This window comes from Pteropus alecto, unplaced genomic scaffold (assembly GCF_000325575.1).
Source record: "Pteropus alecto unplaced genomic scaffold, ASM32557v1 scaffold42, whole genome shotgun sequence".
NCBI classification, from domain to species: domain Eukaryota; kingdom Metazoa; phylum Chordata; class Mammalia; order Chiroptera; family Pteropodidae; genus Pteropus; species Pteropus alecto.
In genome coordinates, this window is record NW_006434825.1 from 12,553,393 (window position 1) to 12,568,626 (window position 15,234).

The 15,234-nt window shown below is 36.7% G+C and overlaps 1 protein-coding gene across 2 annotated transcripts in view; it reads left to right on the forward strand.

Moving 5' to 3' along the window:
• Positions 1–15,234, forward strand: part of TANGO6 (transport and golgi organization 6 homolog) — a 128,529-nt gene that overhangs the window by 23,334 nt on the left and 89,961 nt on the right. For both annotated transcript variants that reach the window (XM_025045243.1, XM_006909805.3), the window contains exons 8-11: positions 7,692–7,804; positions 9,608–9,784; positions 11,312–11,444; positions 13,747–13,938. In XM_025045243.1, the coding sequence (XP_024901011.1) occupies positions 7,692–7,804; positions 9,608–9,784; positions 11,312–11,444; positions 13,747–13,938 (615 nt within the window). The remainder of the gene's footprint in view (positions 1–7,691; positions 7,805–9,607; positions 9,785–11,311; positions 11,445–13,746; positions 13,939–15,234) is intronic.

Consider the following 15,234-nt stretch of genomic DNA (forward strand, 5'->3'; position numbering starts at 1 on the left):
CTGGAGTTTTGAGTCTACTGGAGTTATCTTGGTGCCTCACTTGGCACCAAGTAAACATTGTATCACCTGTATTATAGCAGCTGCCCACCTTGCTGCCTTCTCAACCTCTAGCTGCAGAGCCCTAGTTCCTCAGAGCTGGTTTCACCTTTACTTTATACAGAATCCTGATTAGATTGGTTATCTGAATTAGAAGGAACAATTTAGAAGTTTGTTAGACTAAGGCACGCTGACAAGAGGATGCCTGCAGAGAGGAGCAAGAAAGAGACAGAAAAAGTACCCCAAAAGAGCATAATAATTTGAAAAGCACAGTATGTTGGGGCTGGTAGATTCAGTATACATATTTTGTTTAAGGAGGCAGGGATTGCATATAATCCATTTTAGAAATATTTCCTTCTGAAACAGTGTAAGTATAAATACATTTGGGTATTTTAGGGAATAAACCGTTAGCTCTCTGAATGAAAATTTTATGGCAGGAGCAATGACTAGGGAAGGGCTTTCTATTCTTGCATCCTTCATACACAGCAGCAAGTACAGCAGTGTGGCTTTGGTGGGCCAAGTGGAAAGTTCTCAGCAATACAGGTGTATGTGTAGGTGCTGGTTGAATTGAATTTAAAACTTGGCATACTTATTTGTACTCCATCTACATAAATAACTCTTATAATTTCTGGGTGTGCACCTTACATCTGGTAAAATAAAGCCAAAAAACAGATATGCAGCTCAAATAATTTTTAGTCCAATTGCTTCCTATTCTGTCTTCTTCTGACTCTGAATCCCTAGAATGCTGAAATTCTTTTGTTCTTCCTGGTATGAGAGGGATAAATGTTTGTTCTTTGCCTACATAGGTGAAGAGAGGCCTAGATTGCAAAGAGGTTGGTTCTGCATAGGGCAGGAGAAGATAATTCCAATTCTTTCTGTGTGGACATTTTCTCGCTCTTAAGAGAACTGGCCAGAATCTGATATTGGGGTGTGCTGGGATGTTTCCTTTCAGTATTTGTCACTATGCTTTCTGAGACTCCCTAAAGGCAGAAGAAATTTTAGGGTAAGAAAGGTTAGATTATACCTTATTAGTTTATTTTCTACATTCTCATTTCTATTTTATTTCTCTGTTTCCAGATTCAGGGAATCTTAACTTTAATTCTCCAAGTCTTTTTGCCTCATCTAATCTTGATGAATTTCTAATTAAAGTTTCTTTCTTTGTCAGATTGACCGGTTGACGACATCTCTTTCTGAATTTATTATTTCTGTAGAGTAAATTAGAATATTGAACTTCAGAGCTTGAAGGAACTTTAGAAATAATTTAATATAACTTCTCTCTCGCTCTCTTTTTTTTTTTTAAATAAACTTTATTTTTCTAGAGCAGTTTTAGTTTCATAGAAAAAACTGAACGGAAAGTATACCCGCTGCCTCCATACTTGCACAGCTCCCACCCACACACACACACACACACTGTCAACACCTTCCACCAGAGTGGTCCATTTGTTATAGTCGATGAACCTACGTTGACATGTCACTGTCACCCAAAGTCCATAGTTTACATTAAGGTTCACTCTTGATGTGGTACATTCATTTTATAGCAAAGGAAACAAAATTCAGAAGATTGTGAAGTGACTTGTCCCAATAAATGGCAGAGTTGGTCCAGGGACCAGTATTTCCTTTTCTCTGTCTGTCTCTCAAGAATCTTTCTGTGTTTAGAAAAGATAATATTTGCACATGGTACAAATTTAAGAAGTACAAAATGTTTTAATTTAGTCTCTCTCCCAGCTATGGCTCCTCCCTAAAGGTAATCATTCTTCCTGGTGTTTTCATCTCATATTGAACTGTGACTTTGAATAACATGCAAAGGACTAAAAGAAGTATTCTTCAAAGCTGTGGGAGATGCAAGTGTTAGATTTCTGAATGCTGCAGTTCAGATTCTGTGGTATAGTATAGTGACAAGCACCTGGTCCCTTTGAGTCAAACAGACCTAGGTTGGAATCTGACTCCAGGGTTGACTCTCCAAGTGACTTTAGGTGACCTATTTAACACATGAGTTGTGGGATGAATAACTTTTAGTAGTTTCATTGCATACTTTAGCACATAATAGGTGCTCAGAAAAACTGTCAGTTCCCTTTTGGTTCAGGGAAACTCTTTTTTAAAAAGGTAATTTTATGTAATATGCTCTGAAAGCATGCACAGTACAAAACACTATATTAGGTAACTAGTCTTGTTCTTTTGCCTCTTGCAAGTCTTAATTAAATTCTGTAAGTGCATTAGAAGTTCTGGAACATTACTATCAAAAGGATCACTGTGATATTTTAGAAGGCAGCATTTGATTAGTTTAATCTTTAACAGAGGTAAAGCCAAGCCCCAGCCGATACTGAATTTCAGTGTTAGGATTCAGTCAGCTTCATTTTGAATAGATTTATCATGTTCGTATTTCCACATGTATACATCCCTGTAAAAGATAAGGCCACAAATTAAGAAGACAGTCCACTTACAGTAGCATCAATGAGAATAAAAATATTTAGGAATAAATTTAACATTTTCCCAGGGCTGTATATTTTACAAAATATTTTGACATGAATTATATTAATAGTCTATGTCAAAAGCTTAATGCTTACATTATAAATGAGGAAACTGAGACCTAGAGAAGTTTAAATATCTTTCCCGTGTTCACCCACTTAATATGTGATTTTGGGCAATCAAATAGGAGCAAAAACAAAATTCACACCCAAATTCCCTGACTCCTGACTTCTCGGTGCTCTTTACTCCACAATGGCCTCTAAGGGATATACTTAATAATGTAATGGAAATCCGTGGAATGAGAAATGGAGCATAAAACACTGCTTTATGTTTCATTTTGTTTTGAAATGGAAACACATGTTTATTCATAATACTTTGACCATTTTGATGCTTCTGAATTTTTCCTGTCCTATTTAATTCAAATTTCTAGTCCTTCCAGAGAAATTCAGTCCTCCAGACACCGAAGATAGATGCTAAACAAGCCAATACAGTAAAAAACTCCATGGCTGAAGTTCTATTCTGTTCAGTTAATTTGCACAGATTGATTAGCTTCTAGCTATAGCTTTTTTTTTTTTTTTTTAATGAAAATGCAGAGGGCGTTGTAACTTCCCCAGAAAAAATAGAGCCTTTGAGAAAATAAATATCAGTCAATCTACTTTGTCCATTCATTCTTTGATTCAATAATCAATCACAGAAGAATTTACCAAGTACATACCAAATGCCAGACACTCTGCTAGGTTTACAAATACATAAATGATTAAGAGCCAGCCACTGTCTTCAGGGAGCTCCTAGTCAGGCAAACAGAGAGTTACGGTAATGTGTGATCTATAATTAAGAGTACCCAGAAACATGCTGCTGTTACTCATTAGAGCAGCAGTCCTCTAAGCTTAGATGAAGGGTTGTAAGGCTTAACCACAGACGCCTCTTCTCATGGCTGGCTCTGTGATGGAAAGCCAAGATGCATTCAGAAGGGAATGTAGAAATCCCCAGGAAGGAATGAGAAAATCCCCAGGCTGCCAGCAGGGTCATTTGTACCCATTTGTTTTCTGTTTAATCTGTTCTGGGCCGTTATGGTTTTTATAGATCCACACTGGCCTTTTCTTTGCCCTTCAGCCCTGTCCTACACATTTATACTGGAAGAGCCACAAGTAGATATGGAAGTTCAACTTTTCTTCAAAGCATCATTTCACTTATCTTCAGAGAGACCACACATAAGCACAGTCTAAGGAAATTTTACAATTTCTGGATATTAGAGTATAGAGACAGTGCAGTATGGCCCTCCTCTCAGTGGGACAGGAAGCAGCTTATCTATTGTGCCTTCACTGCTTCCTCAGTTGGTACTGTCACCATCTTGATGTGGAGAATACTGAAAGGAACTGGCCCAACAGTTTCTAACAGTTCGAGTTCATTGGAAGGACTTTTCTAAGGTATTTAGTCATTGTCAGTGCCAGCACCAAGCGATCAAAGTTCAACATTGGCTGAATCATTTGGCCTCCTGTTTCCTTGATGGGTCACTAAATCCCGATATAAGTCAATGATCTGGGAAGTTCACATTAAGGGAGAAGTGACCAGGTTTCATTTTGGGAGTGTAAGTAGAGGGTAATGTAGGATGTCAGGTACAGACCAAACTGTTAACCGGCATATGAATTCAGTGTGAGGCAAGAGATTGGAAGGAAAGGGCTGTCATTAAAAAGGGCTAGCTACAGTATGACCCTGGAGACCCAACAGAAGTCTTGGTAGAAGGAGGCTATTATAAGACTGTTTCTTAGCAGGAAATAGAAGAGGTGGTACAGAAGTTGCTGTCCATGGTGCCACTCAGGAACTCCAGCCTTACTTAACAGAGCGTGTGGGAACAGGGTTATCAATAGCCTGACAAGCTGGGATCTACTGATTCGGGGTTGGGGGGACAGCTGGGATGAAGTTGGTATGGGTTAGGGATGGAAGCAATGAAACGATCATTATAAACATGGGGAGGTAAGTATAGGGAGGCCATGGGGTACATGCTTTGTTCTTTTTTTAACTGTGGTAAAATATACCTGACATAAAATTTACCATTTTAGCTATTTTAATTCAGTAGCATTAAGTCCATTCATAATGTTACACAACCATCACCACTGTCTAGTTCAGAACTTTTTCATCACTCCAAATGGAAACCCTGTGCTCATTAAGCAGTGAGTTCCCCATTTCTCTCTCCCCCACTCCCTGACAACTGCTACTCTACTTTCTGTCTCTATGGATTTCATGTCAGACAGATCCGGGTTCATCCTGGCCCTGCCATTTACTAACAGTGTACTTTCGCTCAATTAACTTTGCTTCTCTGAGCCTCAGTTTTCCACAGTTTTAGAATGGGAATTAAAGTCCTTAGCCTGCAGGACTCTTGTGTGGGTTGATCGTATGTTAAATGTTTAGCTGAATAACTTCACTCTTGAGTAGACATGCAATAAATGGTAGTTATTGTTTGTTTCATAAAGCAATAACAGTGGGGTTCCTTTAAATTGTATGTTACTGTGTTTAAACTGCTTATTTACCAAAAATTAAGGTAACACAACATAATCAACTCCTCTGATAGGTGCTGAAGTAGGGAATTTGATTTTTGCTTTACAGGCTAGTTGAAGAGGTGAGAGAGAACTATATTTTCAAAGATAGATTATAGGCTACAAGCTTCAAAATGCTATTGGAATTTAGAAGAGAAAAGTCATTAATGGTGGTTAGATGCTTAATGAATATTTGCATTAGGGAATGAATGAATGAATGAATGAATAACCAAACACATAGCACGCCTATGGAGGAGGTGGAACTTGAGCTTGACGGGTCAATTTAATAAATACCACTGCTTGTCTTTCATCTACATGAGGATGCAGAGCAATCCGTAAGGTGGATAAAACAAACTGGATTTTGATGATTGTTTTTAGACTTTGATGATTGTTTGGCTTGTCCAAAACTTTTGGAAAATAGATGTACTTCTATCAAGGAAGTTTTAATGGAAGTAGATTTAGGCTAACTACAAGGAAGAATTTACTGTTAATGTTGGAAGGGAGGTGACAATCATTGATGTGTCAAGCAGAGGCCATTTAAGTTCTTTGACTTACTATAGAGAAAACTCATTGATCGGATTGAGCCAAAAGAGACTATCTCTAAATCTTTCTGCTTAGAAAAAAAATTCTTATTTCTTTATTCCTATCTGTGAACTTAATGGATTATTAGTTGATGAATTGATAGGAGTTATTCTTAATATCTCTCCGCAAGCTCCTCCCCTCATCACTATCCCTTTAACCTGTTTTGTTTTTCTTCATCACACTTGTCATTATTTGATATTATATATCTATTGTTTATTTGCGGTCCCTCTGCTAAAATGTAAGCTTCTTTGAAGCAGATAATTTGTTCACTACTGTATGCCTGGCACACAGTTGGCATTCAATAAACATTTGCTAAAGCTTTATATAAAAATAACATGTATAAATAGCTGTACAGTTTTTCCTAAATATAAAATTAGTACTTGTTCCTTGCAAAAAACAAAAAACAAAAACAAAAAAACAACAAAAAACCCCAGAAAAGTATAAGAAGAGAATTTAAAAATTGGAGAAATTTATGAACAAAAATGTATACCCCTTAGAACTGTGCTTGATTGAGTTCATGTTAAAGTTTGAGGTGCTTTGGCCCAGTCAAGCCAGTAAATAATGGAGAGATTTAATTCTATCTTTTTTTTTTTTTTAACCAAAGATCCTGGTAAGGAAGGATGACTCCAGAAGAATTACCTCTGAGAACACAGAATCCAGAGCCAAACAATAGGCCTTTACGTTATGTGGGGGAATCTCTTTTTTACCTCCTGTAATTGGTAATATATAATTAGGCCTGCATATTACTCTGAACACTGCCATACAATGCACTTCATTTAACTGGGCTTAGGTTGATTAGATCATGTACAAGAAGCTGGCTCCTTGGTTATGGAGCTTCGCAGAGTTGGGAGGCCTGAGGAGTGTGAAAAATTAGGGTTGATTTAAAGGGACAAGGTTCTTTGGAAAAGCACAGAGATTTTCCCAGCTTGTGACCTTTGGTTTCCCACAAACAGCACTGGTTACTACCTCAATACGTTCGGTAAATAAGAGCCTCTTAAACTTCCCTTTTCTTATCTTTTAAAATAGGGCTGCTAATACTGACTTTGTGAGACTGTTATAATTTTAATGAGCTAACTCTTTAAAGAATCTAACATAGTATGTAGAAGATAAAGATCCTAGCGTAGTTCCTGGAACACATACTAAGAGTGTAATCATTGTCAGTTCATCTTCTTTCTCTTTTTGTCACACTATTGGGCTTTAATTATTATAACAGAATTACATTTTGATATCCTATTAAGTTTGACTGGAGTTTTGAATAACATTTTGCACTTCTTAAGATACTTTAAGTTATTCACCTTGAATTATTGTTATTATAACTGTTTTACTTGTTTTATTCTTCCTACTAGATCACAAGCAATCTGAGAGCTAACTTATTCATGTTTATATATTCACTACAGCACCTAGGACAGTACTTTGATCCCAGTGGGTATTCAAAAAAAGTTTTTTGAATCCTTTTTAAAAGGTACAACTAAAATATATACTATAATTGTTGTTAATAAAAATCAGCATCTTTAAAAAAAATTACCATCCTCACACATTTAACCCTATAAAGCCAGTGCAGATCTAGGTATGCAGCATAACTTCTCTGAACATTTATTGATTTGGAGAGAATAGGCCCTGCCATTGTGGCAGTTACATCTTAAGAGTGACAAATCTAGAGCAAGCTATGTTTCTTTTTTTTTTTTTAATTTAGTTTTAACTTTTTCTATTTGGCATTAATTGTTTGTTAGTTCCTAAGAACAGGGCCTTCAGCAGTAAGAGAATTGTTCAGATGAATAATAGCCAGATTAGGAGATTCAGAGATAGTCAAAAGTAGGAAGGTAAGGGGTCAGAAAATGGGTTAATTTACCCATTTCACCTGGCAGTTCTTCAGACTGCGCACACAAAAGGGCTGCTGTCCAGTCTCCCTCCCTGTGTTTCAATCTGTCTGTCAGTCTCAAATGGTGTCATTGGCCTTAGGACTAGAATGTTCTTCAGGTAAGACTATAAGCCCTTCTAATAAGTGTATGGTGTTTGATTTCCATTCCTCTGGTCTTGCAGTCATGGTACCTCTCACCATTTCCTTTTCCCTAGGTGTATGTGGTCGGGAATGAACCTTTAACAGTTTTGGTGGACTCTCTGCTTCCTGTCCTGGGAGCACTCTTTTCTCTCTACTGTTTCACCAAGCACAGTGTGTCTCACATAAGGTAAATGATCAGAGAACCTTATTTCCTTATTCATTTATAAATGGTGAAGTCTTTTTTTTTTTGTACATTGTTCTTGTTCTTATTTTGAATATGACTTATGCCACCTTATAATTGTTTTTTTTTTTTTTTCTTTAAAAGTTAGGAAAACATTTGAGAATCCTCTTATTCTGCTCATCTAGAAAAGAAAGAGAGCTTTGCAAATTGCAGGAGACTGGATATAGTTTTTAGAATGGCTTTCTTCAGCCTCTGTGCTAGACATCAGAGATGAAATCTCTGTTTACATGTATTAACTTGCCACTGTTTGATCAGTGAGAAATACTAGAATTACATGTTTAGGAAGGAGGAAATAGAGGATGGATCGTAACTACCTGTGGGGAGTTAGAAATCAAGTGTGGGAAATCTGGATCTGAATGTGGCACTCTGTAATTTAGACTTGAATTTGGCGTTAATGCTGCAGTGTTGTAAAGAAGGAAGAGCTTTCTTAGTCATCCAGAAAATAATCTCGTGGTGGAATTAAATAGGCCTCATTTTTTATCAGCTCAATTTTGACAGTTATTTATGTTTTCTTCCTCCTTAGGAGAGTTTCTAGCCTTTCTAAAGTCCTACAGAATTCTGAGTTTTGGTGTTTGGGAATCCCTCATGTGTAACTAATATACAATAATAATCCTTTCTTCATTGGGTTATTACGAAGACTAACTATGCATTAAACTGTTAAGCACTGTCCCTGGCAAATAGTAAGCTATCATAGTCATCATCATCAAGTGGTGATGGAAAGTACAGTTGACCCTTGAACAACATGTGTGAACTGTGTGCATCCCCTTATACACAGATTTTTTTCCATAAATACCTGGACTGTTTTCGACCCATGGTTGGTAGTCTGTAGATAAGGAGGGCCAACTGTATGCATTAATCGATGCTATTTTATATAAGGAGCTTAAGTATCTTCAGATGTTGGTACTTTTGGGGGGTCCTGGAACTGATCCCCTGTGGATACTGAGAGACAACTTCATTTTGGGGGGAGTCAAAAGTTAAACATGGATTTTGACTGTGTGGGGAGTTGGCATCCTTAACCCCCACATTTTTCAGAGGTCAGCTATACTCAGTCTTGCATATTAGTCAAAGCTTACATACTGCCTTTGACTCTCTAATTTTCAGTTAACAAATCATTATAGCCCCAAGCCATAAGTGAAGTGACAACAGAAAGTGCAGTGAAAGATGGAGTCTATAAACATGTGAATTTGGCTTCAAAGGACCGTCTGTATCATAACTCTTGTTTCAGTTTTGAAACCCAAGTCCTCACAGCACTATCATGTCCATATCAGAGACTGAGAAGGTAGAAGCAAATGTTTATTCCACTTCTCTCTTAGTTAATTGGCATCAACAAAAGGGGATGAGGAATTGGCAAGAATTTGTTGGTGTGCTGTTTCTTGGTCACCAGCTACCGGTCCCATTGATAGTAGAGGGTTTTATCAGTGTAAACTTTATTTCACAGTGCCTAATCCAAAGGCAATGGGTACACTTGGAATTACCAAAAAAAAAAAAAAAATCACACAGGACTCATATGTCATGTCAGGGTTGCTTCTAGAGCCAAAGATTAGTCAGTCACTCACTGAATTTTAGGATATTTTATTCTGAAATTCACAAGACGCATACTTTCCATTCCTGTGCTTCAGTAGTACTAGGTGATTGTGCCAGCATTTAGAATGCAGTGGAACCTGACAGTCTTTCTTTCTTTTTTATGTTAGCTTGTTAGATGTGTAGAATAAGATGACAAGCTCATTTATAACTGTTTTTTTCTGCCAGGTCACTTTGCCAAGAGATCTTATTATGGATTCTGGGGAAACTGGAGAGAAAGAAGGCAATTGCCAGCCTGAAAGGATTTGCAGGGTTGGACAAATCTGTGCCTTCTCTCCATTCTCTGTGTCAGTTTAGAGCTGCCACTCAAGGTGGCATTATGATTACCATCAAAGAGGCCATTTGGTGAGTTCACCCATCTTTTACTGTCTCCAGATTTAATTGTACCCAAAAGGCCATTCTGTTACTTGTCCACTAAGGGGTGCTGATAGAAAGGAAACCAGAAACTCAAGAAGCTGAGGTGCTGCTGTTTATGATCTCTAAATGTAATGTGAGCCTTAAGTAATTTTCCAGGTTTTTCTCAGATGCTAGCTAATAGTGGGTAAAATTTACTAGAGCCTCACAGCTCTGCATCACAACAAGCCCACTTACTTCACAAGGTGTTTGCTAGTGAATTAGAGTAAAGGTCACAGACATGTTCACCTTCAACATTAGGACAAACCAGTGCTCTTTCTGACTCTCAAAATGGTGTATGTGTGTTCAGAGTCAGACTTATTCCTAAGGGAAATTGCCTGATAGCTATATTTTATGGTAATTTTATGATAGGGGTTTGTTTCTCCTAAGGATTGATTAGAAGTTACTTAATAAATGTTACTGGAATGGATGATTTATTTCTCCAACATCTCACAAGTATATTTTAAATTATTTCCATTTTCTGGGAGATGTGTATAGATATTATTACCTCAGAATGTTAAGTTCTTACCAATCAGATTTCATATAGTATTTGACTGGTGGCAACTACTCTACTTAGATTTCACATAGCATTCAAAATGCTGCTGTTTGTTAAAATATTTAAATTTTTTTTTTTTTATTCATCGTTAACTTTAAAGTTTTAGAAGACTCTTTCAATTTTGAGGAAAATAGGAAAAACACATTGATTGCAAATAGAAGTATAAGTACAAACTAAAGCTACTAATTCACTGAGAGTTGAGCATTAGTAGGTTCTGTGGTTATAAACTATGCCCCTGAATTGAAAGAGTTTTAAAAATTTTGTCATGTTTATTTAAAAAACAGTTTGGAACAGTTTAACTTGGGACCGATTTAATGATTATGTAGAGAATTTCATATTATTTAACTTATCAGTAGTTAAAACTTATTGCTATCTTAACCAGTCTTTAGTATACTTTTTAGTGTACATATGTCAAAATCAGCAGTTGTTATTGAAACTATAATTTCCCTTCATGGTAGGAAAAATAGTGAATAGGCAGTGCTTGAATGACTCTCTATCCACTACCAGATCCTTGGTCTGGGATCTCTATATGGACTTCTTAAGGTCTATAATCCCCTTAAAATTATACACAAGAAATTTTTGTATATGCAAACATGATTTTTTTCTTGAAAATAGTGTCCACAGCTTTCATTAGATACTTAAAATACTTCATGTGTTCTAAAAGTTGACACTGAAAAAGTATTTATCCTTCACGAATCTTTTCCCTGTCCTAGCAAATGACTGTCCAGTACGTGACAGCCTAGCTTCTGAGAATATTTTTTCACATGGAGTAACAGGAAAATTAAACAAAATTTTTAGATCTTTTTAACGATTTGCTGTTTGGAAATAACATGTTATTACTTTAGAATATTATTAATGTGGTTTAAAACAATATATCTCTAAATGATCGATCTTACCAAAATAAATCTGACTTCACATTGCAGCGATGAAGATGAAGATGAAGCCTTGTACCAGAAAGTATCCTCAGAGCTGTGCCAGGTGGAGTATATTGGGGACTTGCTGTCCCACTGCCAGGAATGTGGTTTGGCTGGTGATTTCTTCATCTTCTGCTTGAAGGTAAGAACTGCATATATAGTTTATGGCCGGCTTTCTTCCAGGGTAGTTTCAGAAGCCTCTTTGAATTTTCAAGGCAGTCATAATTTTAATCATAATTTCTAAAATTAGGTCCCTAGGAGAAATAATCAGAGGATACAAAGATAATTTATTTTTCAGTAAGTTTGGTTAAAAAAAGAAACTTACCTTCAGTAGTGCACATGTGATTGAATGTCTTTTCCAAGGTAATCTGTGCTGGAATTTTAGAGATGACCAAGCAGAACTATTGATCTATGAAAGGGTTAATCTTCACTCTGTGTTGACTGTAAGAACTCTTTTGAAGTTAATAGCAGGTTTTACAGCTATAGAGTAATCCCTTATCCTTTCTGACTGTTGTTTTGTCAGGTATTTGGAAAGGAGAATTAGTAGTTCTGCCTCTCTGATTTCACTTTGTAGCCACTGGAAACCTTTTCCAGGTTTGTTTCTTAGTGCTGGTGGTTGTACTTCCTTTTGTCCTAATCTCCAACAATAACTTGTACCCCATACCATAACTCCTTATTTGCACTATTTGAGACCATAAGCCAGGTGATCTTGGATTCCCTGTCCTCCAGCTCTGTGTCTCCATTATTTTCACTAAATAAAGTGCTGAGAGAATGATTGTGGAGTTTAAGGTTGGTGTAGGTGTGGGAGAATGCAAAGAAGAAATTAGGGTTACCATGTCTAGAATTTGAAGCATGGAATGCTTTCTGAGCATCCCCCTGCTCAGCCACTTATTGTCAGTAACATTACAAGAATATATGCTTTTACTTGGATAATTAAAAAAAATTTTTGTTTAAAAAAAAAAATCAAAGGGCTTTCTTTGCTTTAAGCCAAATTTCTCCACGTTGTACTATTGCCATTTGAGGCTAGATAATTTTTTGTTGGCAGTGGGTGAAGAAAGAGGTGGAAGGGGCTTCGAGGAGAGAGGGGCTTCCTGTGCATCACAGGATGTTTAGCAGCATCCCTTACCTCTACCCATTAGATGCCTATATTGCCTTCCAATTACGATAACCAAAAATGTCCCCAGACATTGTTAAATGCCCCCTAGGGAGCAAACTTGCTCAAGCATGGTTGGGAACCACTCCTCTAAACTGTCAATTACTTTGGTAAAGCATTAATCATTAAGAAATTTAAGGTTTTCCTTTTCCTAGGAAATTTGCCATGCAAAGCGTAGAGAGAAATAATGAATATGAATTATCTGTTAGTAGAAGTTTAGTTCTAAATATCTTAGAGAAAAAGGGCCGTGGTGCTGAGAACATCTAATAGTCTCTAAAAAGAGTTTGGAAATCTTACGTGGCCTCAGTTCAAAGAAAGCTAGTGGTAGAGATCATAAAAATACTGATAGAGTAAGTAGTCTGTCAAACTAGTTCTTTGTTTGTATGTATGTTTTTCATTATGAAGTTTTAAATTTTCATATACATGGTATCATAGTAATATATATTATTCTGTATGGGGCTAAAAAAATGATCATCTTTCCTCCCACCTTCTAAGTTCTTCTAGCTGGGCTAATAAATTAACAGAGATTAACAGGAGAGAATCAAATTTTAATAATACTAATGAGGAATTCACATATGCATGAAAATTCCAATGATAGTGAGGTAATATTAGGTATATATGACATTTTGGATAAAGGAGAAAAGGTGGGGGATGGGGGTCTTAGGTTTCAGAAGTGAGAATGGGCAATTTATAGGTATTTGAGGAAGAGCAGACCACACTTGGCAGGCAGGTTCTTGCTAGGCAACTAAGAAACAGAGAGACGCAGGCTATCTAGCTAACAGGCCCCTGCCTGAAGCCTTCTTATTTACCAAACTTAATTCAAATTAGGCTAAGGCAGACATCCTAAGATTTCCTTCCTGAAGCAGGTTTTTCTATTGGAATCTCTTGGGCAGGAAAGGGGAGAGGGTCAAAAGTTCTTTCTGAGTCTTTTGTTTCATAATAAACAGCTTAAAATCGATATCCAAAAAAGGCAGCTTCAGAGGGGCAAAAATTTGGTTTCCTTCATCTGGAACTTACATTTTTCACTCCACAGTGTTTTTGAATTGCTCTCTATTGATATCCATATAGATCTGGTTCATTTATTTCAACTGCTGCAATATAATAAATACATCACAGTTTATTCCTTCTCTTATTGCTGGACATTTTTGTTTCCAGTTTTTGGCTATTATAAATAATGCAGCAAACACAAGCTAGTTCTTTAAATACATATTTCAAACAGAATATTCTAGCTGTTTTTGAAGCCCTTAGTTCTGTAGGTTTTTTCTTTACTTTTTCTTTTCTTACACGCTAGGAGTTGACTCATGTAGCCGTGGAAAATGAAGCAGAATTAAAAACGGAACCCTTCTCCAGCAAAAGCCTCTTGGAATTAGAGCAGCACCATGTTCTTCTGGTGGAAGGCCAAGAGCAGAAGCTGCTGGTCCTACAGTTGATGGCTGTTCTGTGTGAGAGAATGTCTGAGCAGATATTCACAAACGTCACTCAGGTCAGTGGCTGTCACATTCCGAATGGCAGTTGTCTATTTTGGTTTCTTTATATTCTTTCCAAAAAATGTTCATAAAATGTTACTCAGCATGTGACAACTTCATCCGTGTTACCTAGAATGCTGGTTAAATGTGCAAATTACTTGGCTCACACTAGACCAAGAGAATCAACACTTTTCATGGGTCCTGGATTGAATCAGCATGTTCAACAAGCTCTTGAGGTGATTCTCAAGCACATAAAACTTTGAGAAATGTTTTAAATATTTATATGTTATATCACAGTGGTCTTCAACTTTTAGTGCAAAGGAAATCATCTGGGATCTTTTTCAAAATATTGATACCTGGCCCACTTTTAGAGATTCTGATTCTGATACACATGTCTTCTAATGTGCATCAAAAGTTGAGAATGATTAGAAATTCAAATTAAAAAAAAATTTACTAGTGAACAATAAGATCACCTTGAATTTCACAGATCTTCTAATTCACAGCTTATCTCTACAACAGCCTGTGAAGGTTTAAGCTGTTTTTTAAAAATGCTCTCAGAATAGGGTGACTATGTGAATTTTATTGATTCAGACTTTCTTTCTTAATAGGAAATAAAAGTAATAAAGCATAGGCAGTGCAGTTGCCATATTTTACTCCATTACCAGAATTAGTTGTTGGCTTGGTTGGTGAATAGTCAGTTGTAAGATGGTAGGATGATCACGCTGAAATCTGATTCTCCGGCTCTTTGTATGCTTCTCATTGTCATCTGCCTTCCAGTGTTGCTAAGCAGCGTTTCCTTACAGCTCCTGCTGAGAAAATGTGCAGCTGCCTGTCAGCTCCGGCTTATCACGACTGTTTAGTGAGAATTATGGTCATAATTTCGGTTCACCGACCCTTGTTACTCAGTAGGGTGATTTGTTTCTCCTGTGTTTATATCAGCTCCCTAAAGATTTTTTCATACAGACCTTCTGTTTTTGTCTCAGGATGCTAGTTGGAAGGGGAAATGGTCTAAAAACTGATATGGCTTGAGCTTTTACACTTATCTCTCTTTACTCCTAATTAAGGAACAATGGTTTTAGGCTGATACAAAAAGTGATTTGCTCCATTAAATTATCCTGCAGCTAAGGTTAAAATATATTAGGACAAAAAGAACCACAAAAAAATGTAAAATTGCATTTAGTAATCTTACTGCTAGTGATAATTTTGGTATGCTCTTTTGAAATACACACACACATAGATAAGTTATAATTTCATTACTATCTTTAGGAACAAGATTTTCAGTATAAGGAGAAAAGTGTTATAAAATAAAAAAA